We start from the raw sequence: 11,984 nt of genomic DNA on the forward strand, positions 1-11,984 counted from the left end.
ATCATTCTAATATGCTGATTTATTATCAATGTTGGAAACAGTTGTGATATTTAATATTAAGCACAACTGCATTTATTCAAAATATAAATCTTTTCTAAGAATATAAGTCTTTACTATCACATTTATCAATTTAACACATCTTTGCTGAATAAAAATATTAATTAATAAAAAAAAAGAAATAAAAAATAAAAATACTGACCCCAAACTTTTGAACAGTAGTGTATTGCTTCTTATATACACTGAACAGAATTATAAACGCAACACTTTTGTTTTTGCCCCCCATAACTTGTATATTGGAGTAATAATGATGAAAATTCAGCTTTGCATCACAGAAAAAAAAAATACTTTAAAGTATATTAAAATAGAAAAGCGTTATTTTAAATTGTAATAATATTTCACAATATTACAGTTTTTTTCTGTATTTTTGATAAAATAAATGCAGCCTTGATGAGCAGAAGAGACTTCTTTCAATTAAATATTTGCGTAAAGAAAAAAACAAACAACCTTCCTTATAATAGACTTTTATAATTTCGTTCTTTCATTTGTTTTTGTGGTGAAATATGACTGGGCCGTGTTCTTGACAGGCTTGAAATTCAGCCCCACATAAAATATCTGTGTGGAACATTCCTCTGGTGTTTGGCTGTCAATGAAGTCATGCAATGAATGAGGAGGAGGCGTTTTTCTGTCTGTGGGCCGTCTATCGCTGCATTCTGCACATTCTGTGTCCATGCATGTTGTTGAAAATGTTCATCTTAAAGGGACAGTTCACCCAAAATGGAGAATTCTGTCATGATTTACTCACCGTCCTGTCGTTCCAAACCTGTTTGTGACCCTGGAGCACAAAAGCAGTCTTAAGTCGCTGGGGTATATTTGTAGCAATAGCCAACAATACATTGTATGGGTCAAAATTATAGATTTTTCTTTTATGCCAAAAATCATTAGGATATTAAGTAAAGATCATGTTCCATGAAGATATTTTGTAAATTTCCTACCGTAAATATATCAAAACTTAATTTTTGATTAGTAATATGCATTGCTAAGAACTTCATTTGGACAACTTTAAAGATTATTTTCTCAATATTTAGATTTTTTTGCACCCTCAGATTCCAGATTTTCATATAGTTGTATCTCGACCAAATATTGTCCGATCCTAATAAACCATACATCAATGGAAAGCTTATTTATTCAGCTTTCAGCTGATGCATACATCTACATTTTTAAAAATGGACCCTTATGACTGGTTTTGTGGTCCAGGGTCACATATGACTGCAGAACACAAAAGAAGTAACTAAACCACACTGACATCCACTGTATGGACAAAAAACACGGAGAGATTTCAAAACATATGTCATACAGTTATATAATAAAGAATGTCATACAGTTGTGAAATTACAGATTATTGTGTAACACAAGTTACGCTTACAGGTCATTCCTCAAATATGTATATATGTTCATTCATTCACACAGGCGTCAGGAGCTTCGAGATCTGCGTCTGCTGCAGAAAGAGCAGCATCGCGCTCAGGCTTTGCTCAATCTGAAGCTGAAAGAGCAGCGGGAGCAGATGCAGCGCAGATTCGACCAGGAGATGAATGTGAGTCCCAGCGGTCTCTAGACAAAATTAAATATCTTCCCATCAAGGCTAGACACTAGACCAGGAGATGAATGTGAGTGTCTCCGACATCCACCACGCACAGCACTCTCTAGACATTATGAAGATCAGGATGAGATTGTTTCTTCATCAGATCTGGAGAAATGCAGCATTGCATCAGTGTCTCTGCAGTGAATGGGTGCCATCAGAATGAGAGTCCAAACAGCTGATAAAAACATCACAATAATCCACAAGTAATCCACAGCACTCCAGTCCATCAGTTAACGTCTGGAGAAGACAAAAGCTGAAACAAATCCAGCATTAAGATGTTTTTAACTAAAACACGAGCCCATAATCCATAACGCTTCCTCCAGTGAAAAAGTCTGAATCAGGAGAGAAATCTGCACAGATCAAACACCGTATAAACAGTCCAAAACGGCTCTAAACGTCAATGCTTTTGTCTTCTCAAGATGTTAACTGATGGACTGGAGTGGTGTGGATTATTGTGATGTTTTTATCAGCTCTCATTCTGACGGCACCCATTCACTGCAGAGCATCCATTGCTGATACACTGATGCAATGCTACATTTCTCCAAACCTGATGAAGAAACAAACTCAACCACATCTCAGATGAACTGAGGCTATATATGTATATATAAGTTAGGATGGGTTAATTAAAGAGTGCATTATTTCTGGGAGAGGAGAAAATCTTAAAATATTGCTAATATTACACGTAAAATGCTAATAAATAGTGCTTATATCTCACTGTGCGGCTTTGCTCGCAGGCCAAGAAGAAATACTACGACACCGAGCTGGAGACGCTGGAGAAACAGCAGAAGCAGAGCATCGAGAGAATGGAGATGGAGCACACGGTTCGACTGCGAGACGAGGGCAAACGCATCCGCGCCGAGCAAGACAAAGCCTTCAACAAGTTCCTGGACCAGATGAAGCACCGCAAGAAAGAGGCGAGACACGGAGTTATACGAGCCCTAGAAAGCACACTTGAGCCACATTTAATTTCAGTGATGTTTCACAAAACAGACAGTAATAAATTAAGACTTTATTGGTAATAAATTGAGTTTCCAATTATAATAATGAAATAAACCGATGAATATTTTTAAGTGTGTAAATAATATTCTAGAACTTCTAGAAGTGATGTTAAGAAGGCCGTCAAGCATGATATAACTATAAAGTTTTAATAATCTAAGAAAGTCCACAACTATAACAATAACGACAAAGACGAACAGTATTGTTGGAATAATTTTCAGAAGGATGAAAACCACGAGAATCCAGCATTTAACAGTAAAATCTGACCTGTATTTTTTTTTATAAATCTAGCATCACTGTTTATGAAAGATTTTATTTTTTTTTATTTTTTTTTTTAAGATAACAAAGATAAGACGAAACAGAAAAAAAAAAATTAAGAAGTGTTGATAAAAATATGACAGGATTTTTATTTTTTTTTCTTCTAAAGAAGAGTACACATTTAGAAGCAATATGGTTGATTTAAAAAAAATGATTTAAAAATTGAGTTAATGACTATATATTGACAATTTATAGGAAGCTTATAGGACGTAATTTATATGTTATTAAATTAAAAAATAACACATGATTAGAGGTTCTGTGTGATCTCATAATATATTCTTGCATAAAATATAACAAGCGTAAGTCAACATTATTATGTTTTACAAAAAAGAATAAAACACTTGTATCTTTATTTCGTCTCAGGTCAAACAAGAAGTGGAGAAAATGCCCAGGAGTCAGAGGAAAGACAGTATGAAGATCAAAATGAACAACTTCCAGCAGATGAAATCAGACGAGGTCAGTTAAAGACTTAAAGCTGTGTGTGCAAAAACTGAACTGAACTGCTAAAAGGTTTGTGTGTCGTCTCTGCGCAGGAAGAGAAGTTCCTGGCAGACCAGAGGGATTTTCTGGACTCGACTCTGAAGAGCATCATTGCTCAAAACAAGCGGGAAATCTCCGAGACGGAGCGCCAGTGTCTCATCAAGAAACAGAATCTGCTCCGAGGTATAAATGCACTCAGACCCGACCATCCTTACCTTTTACGTAGACTGCATGCTTACAAGCCGAGTGCTGCTGTCGTCTGTCAGAGCGAGAGGCCACTGTGTGGGACCTGGAAGAGAAGAGCTTGCACGAGAGACACCAGCTCCTCAAACAGCAGCTGAAGGACCAGTACTTCCTGCAGAGACACCAGCTCCTCAAGAAACACGAGAAGGTCTCAGTGATGCTTAATCTTTACTCCTTTTCCATTCACACGGTGCTGGTACCCATCTGAGAGATCTGTGAAAGTCTTTAGAGGCAGCCTGCATTTCCACCGACTCGACGAGCAATGACTGACTGACTGCATTACTGCCTGTGATGCTCTCTGTTTGATGAGAAAACCTGGAAATAAAATAAAATAAAATAAAATAAAATATTAAATAAATAAATAAATAAAAATAAAATAAAATATTAAATATTAAATAAAATATTAAATATAAAATAAAATAAAATATAAAATAAAAAAGTAAAATAAAGTAAAATAAAATAAAATAAAAAAGTAAAAATAAAATAAAAAAGTAAAATAAAATAAAAAAAATAAATAAAATAATAAAAAGTGTTGTCCAGACCTGGATAAGTCATGTAAATTGTTAATTTATTAATGAATATTCATTTCTTTTAGACATTTTTAAATGCATTTCTAATTATTCTCTGATTTAAATTACTTTTTAGGTTAAACATTAATAACAGTTATTATTACTGTTGATTAGAGTAAAATTTGCTCATTTTGGTATTTTTCTTTTCAATGATTCAGTCGAACTGGTTCACAAATCAGTCTGAATTAGTAAATTATTAAATTATTATTAATGAAAATGAAAAATAAATAAATAACTTAAACTGAACTACAACTAAAAACTAAAAATAAATAAACTTAATCAATAATAATAATAACACAAGCATATAGCGAAATTACAAAAAAATTAAGATAGAATTAAAATAAAAACTGAAAATATAAAGATAAAAGCTAATTCAAAATATAAATAAAAATATAATAGTATATAAATAATATATACCTTGGCAACTAAGTTGAGGCACTAAAATTACTAACAGGAAAAACTAAAACTGAAATACAACTAAAAATAAATGAAGCCAATAAAATATTTTCTTAAAATCTTTTCTAAAAATAACATTAGCACATATCAAAATTACTAAAAATTAAACGAATATTAAAATGAAAATATAAAAATAAAAGCTAATTCAAAATATTGGGGAAAAAAATGATAATAGTATATAATAGAGTAAAAGAGTCCGTTTTAGTGAATCAGTCATTAGCAAAACTGAATTAAATTTTTTTTCAAACAGAAAAATCATGCCTTTTTTGGTCAAAAAGCATTTTGTAGCTTTGTATCGTCGAGTTCTCTTTTGTGCTTTAGTTGTTTTTTAGACTTTAGCCTCACGTTAGCAGTTCCTGCATCAAAGACATCAGGTTTATCTGAAGAGTGCAGAATGGGGTCAGATTGGGCTCCGGCACCCTGCGGGGGGGAAAGGTGCTGTATGTTAGCGCTCTGACACTGTGTGTGCTGTCACAGGAGCAGGAGCAGATGCAGTGCTACAACCAGCGTATGATCGAGCTCCACAAGGCCCGACAGCAGCAGGAGAAGAACAGGCTGCCCAAGATCCAGCGCAGCGAGGCTAAAACACGCATGGCTATGTTCAAGAAGAGCCTGAGGATCCACTCCAGCGGAAGCTCTGCAGAAGACCGCGAGAAGACCAAGCAGGTAAAGCGTGTCCCCGACGGCCATACAGTATGTGTCCTCCTCTCGGAGACCCTCATCTCTCTCTCTGTTCAGTTCTCCAGGCTGGAGGAGAAGAGGCAGAAGGCCGAGCGCTTGCACCAGCAGCAGAAACACGAGAACCAGATGAGGGAGAGGATCAGCGAGTGCGAGGGAAACGCCAGAGAGCTGCAGCAGCTGCAGGTGAGCACAATGTTTCGTGCAGGTGTTTTTAAAAGCTGTTCGCATTCGTCGTGTAGAACACAAAAGATGATATTTTTTTGTTTGGTCTAGGGGTTTAGGCCAGAGACATCCTTGTACAGTATGTGCCAGAATACACTTTAAATAAAACATGTTTACATTGGCTAATGCATGCCTTTATTTAAACAAATTTTTTTTAGGAGCACTTGTATACATGCATTTACACTGCACTTACAAATTGCATGAATAATGTTATGAGATTAATGTTTTAAATATGAAATTTAAAATAGTAAAGTTAGTGCTGTCAAACGATTAATCGCATCCAGAATAAAAATTTTTGTTTACATAATATATGTGTGCGTACTGTTTATATTTATTATGTATATATAAATACACACACATGCATGTATATATTTAAGAAAAATATTTACATGTATATACATATATATTTATTTTCATACATTTATATTATATATAAATATTGTATATATATATATATAAACAAAAAATATTGGTCTTAAATATATACATGCATGTGTGTGTATTTATATATACATAATAAATATAAACAGTACGCACACATATATTATGTAAACAAAAATGTTTATTTTGGATGCGATTAATCGCTTGACAGCACTAAAAAAAAAATAGAATGATGCTTTTAAATATGAAACTCAAATTGCCAGTAGGTGGCGACAAGCCACTGTCTTAATGAGCGAGTCGTTGAGTCATTTATTCAATCGATTCGTTCAAAACGGCTGATTCATTCAGGAATGAAGTAAGAAACTGTTTTATGGTCAGTGAATCGATGCTTCATTTGATTTGTTAAAAAATGCTAATTATTTCAATAACAAACCATTTTCTTTAGCTAAATAGAGCAAAAAAAGACAATATTGTCTCTACAATTTAAGTCACTTAATATTAACTTCTTGTTTATTGAATTGTTGCCCTGACATGAAGAAAATCCACCACAGACCATGCTAACCAAACTGTTCATATAATCGCTCTAAATGCATGTGTTTTTCTATGTAAACGCGCTAGACGGACGTGAATGGCGGTTGTGTTCGCTAGGGGTGTGCCATATCATACCATCCACGATGATACCGGTATAAATTTTTACATGATAAAAAAGTGTCATATCGCGATATCAATGATATAGCGACGCGATGACGTATGGCAAAGCGGCGCAGAGAGCCGCTTCTGGGCCGCTTCTGAAACGTGGCGCGGCACCGCTGGTGTAAACACAAGCATTGACTAGAGTGGCCGCGTCAGAGCCGTAGCGCGCCGCAGTGTAAATTAGGGGTAAATAAGGGATAAGTCACTCTCGCGGTATTTTAACGTCATACGTCATCGGTCTGCTTCAAGTCGAACACACAGCTGCTGCTGCCACCTTATGACAATAGATTTACACTTGGAATTAGGTAGTCTGTCATCGATGACAGTAGCTCATTGGAAAAGGATGGAAAATGCCCTTCATTGTGTTTGCACTAATAAATGCTGCTGCCTGCCAGCTGCAATCACCAATAAAACGTTGTTCCATTCTATATCGTCATAAATATCGCTGTCGCAAATATTCTTGAAATATCGTGATATAATTTTGAGGCTATATCGCCCACCCCTAGTGTTCACATCTTTTGCAGCGTCTCGCACATGAGTGCTGCGTTTTTAAGATGGCGTGTCAATTTAAAAGAATTTCAACTTTAACAAGCAGCGCCACTCATCAGTGTCAGTTCCAAAACAGTGGACCAATCAGAAGAGCCCGGAGGCGGGGCAAGCGTCACAAGCTTTTGTTTACACTAGCAAGTTGGCATGGCAACTGTTTTATTTGATGGCAGAGCCGTGAGGAACAATTAATGGACCCTTTTCACAAGACGTTTAACGGTCATCAGCATCATAAATCCTCGAAAGTTTTTCATATTTGTATTTTTAAAAAAATGTATGTACATTTATAACACTATTCTTTGTATTATATTACCTTTGCATCAAATTACAAAAATACTAGTTAACGCTAATGCGAGGGTGATACTAATGCAGCGTCTATGGGAGGGACGGTAAATTTGACATCGTTCTCTTTTCTAAACAGCAATTATCAGTCTCTCTCAATTTTTTTCCCTTTTATTGAAAGTCATGAAAACACTATCATGGAGTTTTTCTTTTGCTATTTGAGCAAATGGGAATGCAAAAAATATATTTGTGGTACTCTCCCATTCTCCGCTCTTCAAATTAACCCAACTATGATGACTTCCGCTGCTGAGAAACCCGGAAATGTGAAAAAGGTCCATAGAAATTAGCATGAAAACTCAGTGATGATGTGCACAAAGCATGGTAATAAAAACATTCGGCGCCGCTAGTTTGGACCCCGATGTCATCTAACTTATTTTGTGTTCCACATGGCAATCAAAAATTACTGATTTTTATTTATTTATTTATTTTTTCAATGAAATGAATGTGCTATATTTTAGTTTGATAATGCTATTTAATATTTTGTATTGTTGTGGAATTTATGGTACTAATTTATATTCATAGAATAGCTATGATCCATTTATTACCTGTTAAATATTTTTTGAGCATAGACCTGAAAATGAAATTTCCATCTTAAACTTTTGTAAATCTTCAATGCTTTAGAGCACAGACTTACGTTTGGTCTTTTTTTAATTTATTTTTTTATTTTAAAGGAGACACTTTTATTATTGCTGAAGTGACAAAACGTACAAAAAGTGAAAAAAAAAAAGAAAAAAAAAAGATAAGTGTATTATTATGAAAAATGCACAAAAATACTATTTTTAAATTTGATATAAAATATATATTTTCCAAAACATGTTTTACTTTAAAACTGCTAAAAATTAAAAGCCGTAAATCTAAACAAAATGTGTTCCGAATTTGAGGTTGATATCACAAAAAATGTCAGACTTGGTTTGGTTCGCAGTACCAAAGGTTTCTGCTAGATGAAAATCCTTTTCCATTTGTTTCCAATGCAAGTCTGACTATTTTTTCAGGACTGTTTAACCTTTTCAATTCACATCCATGAGTTTTGTTTGTGTTCACATGCCAAGTGCCAAAACCTTTACCAAGTTTCGTATCATTCAGGTGAAGCAAAAAAAATCAAACAGCAAAAGAGGTGTTTTTGCTTTTGTGTGAAGTTACAAATAATGTTACGCAGCAATTTTCTGTCATCTTTGTTGGAATGTATGAAGATTAAACAAATGATCATACATATTTAACAGCTCTGTGAGTGAACCGCACATAACAGGCACATACGTAAATATCTACAGACACAATATGCATCAAACGAGTAATCATGCGTCTTTGTTTTCAAATCCCTCACACTACAATAGTAGTGTTTTCAAATACACTTTCACATTCAAGCTCGGTCAAAAAAAAAACACTCTTCAGTGTGGACGGAGGGGAAACGATGCATTTGAGATGTGTCCGTGTTAGTGTGCTCGTAGCCTGATCCGTGTGAATGTCTCCTGCAGAATGAGAAGTGTCACCTGCTGATAGAAAACGAGACGCAGCGTCTGAAGGCTGTGGATGAGCAGCACAACCAGCAGCTGAAGGAATGGAGGGAGCACCTCAAGCCCAGGAAGAAGGTCTGACTTACTCGTGCGAATCTAGAGACGAGGCTGGCTCATATTTCACCCGGACATCTAAATACACAAATACATTACAGTATTACACTACAGTTCAGCGGTTTGAGGGAGGTGAGATTATGAAGTCTCTTCTGCTCACCAAGACTGTGTTTGATCAAAAACACAGGAAAAAAGTAACATTGTTAAATATTACAATTTCAAATGCTGTTTTCTATTTTAATATTAGGCCCGTCAGGTTTTTGATGAATCATGTGATTACAGTTATTTGATCAAATTGCTATTATATTAATTATATTATATTATATTTATTATATTATATTATATTATTACACAGCTCACATATTCAGGTTTGCTGGGCTCCATTGTCCATGTAAAATGGACCAAGAGTAAAGACATTTTAACTTTTAAAATATTGTTTTCACAGCATTAAAGAAAATCATGTGGGCCTATTTAATTATATATTTCGAAGTAAAATACATATAAATAATATATATAAAATAATAATGTATTTGGCTTACAAATATTGGCTCATTGCATTGAACAAAGACAATTAAATAATTAATCAATTAATTGTCAGCACAAAATTCATGATCATGACAGGCCTATTTAATATATAGTAAAATATAATTTATTGCTGTGATCAAATCTGAATTTTCAGCATCATTACTCCAGTCTTCAGTGTCACATGATCTTCAGAAATCATTCTAATATGCTGATTTAGAAACATTTCTGATTATTATCAGTGTTGAAATCAGTTGTGCCGCCCAATAATTTTGTGGAAACTGATACATTTTATTTTTCAGGATTCACAGATGAACAGAAAGTTCAAGTTATCTTCTGTCACATTACAAAATGTCTTTACTGTCACTTTTGATCAAGTTCATTGCTGAAAAAAAGTAAATTAATGAAAAAGATTAATTGATTAATTAAAAGAAGTATATACACACATTATGACACAATTAAGCACTTTTCTCCTCAAATTCTCATCATTACTGTTATGCATCTACATGTTTTATTTTTTATTACAATTTCTCATTTTAATTTATAGTCATTTTACTCACAATATTAAATGACTGCAATTTGTTTATCATATAAAGGCATAAAAGCAATAGAACAACTTGTACAGTGATATAAAAGCATTACTGTTTAAATGATAGAGAGGGAACGCGTGTTTAATTGTGAGTTATTGACTGATGACAATAAACATCAGTCGACTGTAGAGTTGAAGTGTGATGTGTTTCTGTCTCCTCTCTCAGGTTCTGGAGGAGGAACTGAACCTGAGGAAGAAAGAGCAGGAGCTTTTCTTCAAGATGAGTGATGATTCCCAGTGTCAGAGCGTCGGCTCACCAAACAAAGTCACGAGGTTCCTGCCGTACATCGACTCGTCCACCACATGAGCTCCTGCTTGTCATTTAGGGTCGCCACACTTTTCTGGAGGCGTAGGCGGATTTGTCTGCAAGTGCACAGGAACAAAGCAGCAGCGCAGCACAGTCACCTGAAACAGCATTCAGATCCGCTTTATTCGTTTAATAGCATGAGATGAAAGTGCATAGATGCATTCATTTAAATGAGGGCATTGAACTGCATGACTAGGACAGCTCTGACAGACTCGCTTGCCTTAGTTTATTTAAACGTTTTAAAAGTTAGTTTAATTGTATTGCCAAATATATTGTACAAACCTTGCATGTTCTTATGTTTTTATTTTTTCTATGATCAGTTAATATATGCATAAATATATATATAAAGTTGCAACTTATCCCTTTTCTTTTATAACCAGTTTCCTTGTACAAATATTTAGATGCTGAAAAAAGGAACTTATGAAAAAGTGTACATTTTAATTGGTACATTGTCATTTTACCGAGTGTTTTTGTTGTTTTATGTATTAGACAGCAACTAATTTGCCACTTTTATTATTCTGCAGTGTTTATTGTCTGCCACTGGCACATTTACTGTAAATGCATCACACTGGACGAGACGAGAGCAACTCCAGAAATGTGTTTATGCATGTTTTCTCTAGTTTATTATTGATAATTTTTTATATGTTGCTGTCTGATACTGTCACCTAACCAAAGTGCAATATGTTGTTGTGCTCCGATTTTAAACGCGTGTTATTTTACATCAGCTTCCAGTCTTTAGCCATTTGAAGGATTTATATTTTCAAAAGCGATACCTGAAGCCTGAAGGTATGAGGATTTACGTCTTTTTTTTTTAATGTCTGTGGAGCACAGTGTTGATCGTTCCTTTCTGAGTCTGTAACTCTGAGTAACCAAAGCTTCAGTGTGGATGATGAGAAACTGTTTAGAGTATCTATAATAAATGAGATGTTTATCTTTTAGTTTTGATCATTTTCTTTGATTTACATTTTATGGAATAGCTATTTTAGCTCAAAAAAAGACAATTCTGTCCTCATTTACTCACCCTCATGTTGAGTTTCTTTCTTCTGTTGAACACGATAGAAGATATTTTGAAGTCGGTAGCCATTGACTTCCATAGTATTTTTCCACAGGAAAGAATATCTTGCCAACATTCTTCAGAATATCTTGTGTTTGCATCAACGTGAGCTTGAGTAAATGATGACAGAATTTTCATTTTTGGGCCAACTATCCTTTTAATAAATCTGACACACTAGAAAGAGGAACGTCTCAGTTCCAGCTGTGTTCACATCGCACACCTGTAGCGCCACCTACAGTTCAAAATAGATTTTAGCTTGATGCTATGTTGTTTGAATTCTCGCTTTATTCAGCAGGTAGTTAGTTCTGCGCCACAAATTGAATTGAAGTTAATTAGATGAATGGAACCTCTGCTACGTTTCTCCTCCTTTTGTGAATATTT

The 11,984-nt window shown here is 34.6% G+C and overlaps 1 protein-coding gene across 2 annotated transcripts in view; it reads left to right on the plus strand.

Moving 5' to 3' along the window:
* Window positions 1–11,487, plus strand: part of LOC107692983 (serine/threonine-protein kinase 10-like) — a 57,715-nt gene extending 46,228 nt beyond the window's left edge. For both annotated transcript variants that reach the window (XM_016492215.1, XM_016492216.1), the window contains 9 exons: window positions 1,468–1,591; window positions 2,374–2,553; window positions 3,317–3,409; window positions 3,487–3,616; window positions 3,700–3,824; window positions 5,179–5,367; window positions 5,440–5,565; window positions 9,039–9,152; window positions 10,409–11,487. In XM_016492215.1, the coding sequence (XP_016347701.1) occupies window positions 1,468–1,591; window positions 2,374–2,553; window positions 3,317–3,409; window positions 3,487–3,616; window positions 3,700–3,824; window positions 5,179–5,367; window positions 5,440–5,565; window positions 9,039–9,152; window positions 10,409–10,549 (1,222 nt within the window). In that variant the 3' untranslated portion in view covers window positions 10,550–11,487. The remainder of the gene's footprint in view (window positions 1–1,467; window positions 1,592–2,373; window positions 2,554–3,316; window positions 3,410–3,486; window positions 3,617–3,699; window positions 3,825–5,178; window positions 5,368–5,439; window positions 5,566–9,038; window positions 9,153–10,408) is intronic.
* The last annotated feature ends 497 nt before the right edge of the window (window positions 11,488–11,984 follow it).

The sequence above is a fragment of the Sinocyclocheilus anshuiensis genome, unplaced genomic scaffold (genome assembly GCF_001515605.1).
Source record: "Sinocyclocheilus anshuiensis isolate Anshui unplaced genomic scaffold, SAMN03320099.WGS_v1.1 scaffold658, whole genome shotgun sequence".
NCBI lineage: Eukaryota > Metazoa > Chordata > Actinopteri > Cypriniformes > Cyprinidae > Sinocyclocheilus > Sinocyclocheilus anshuiensis.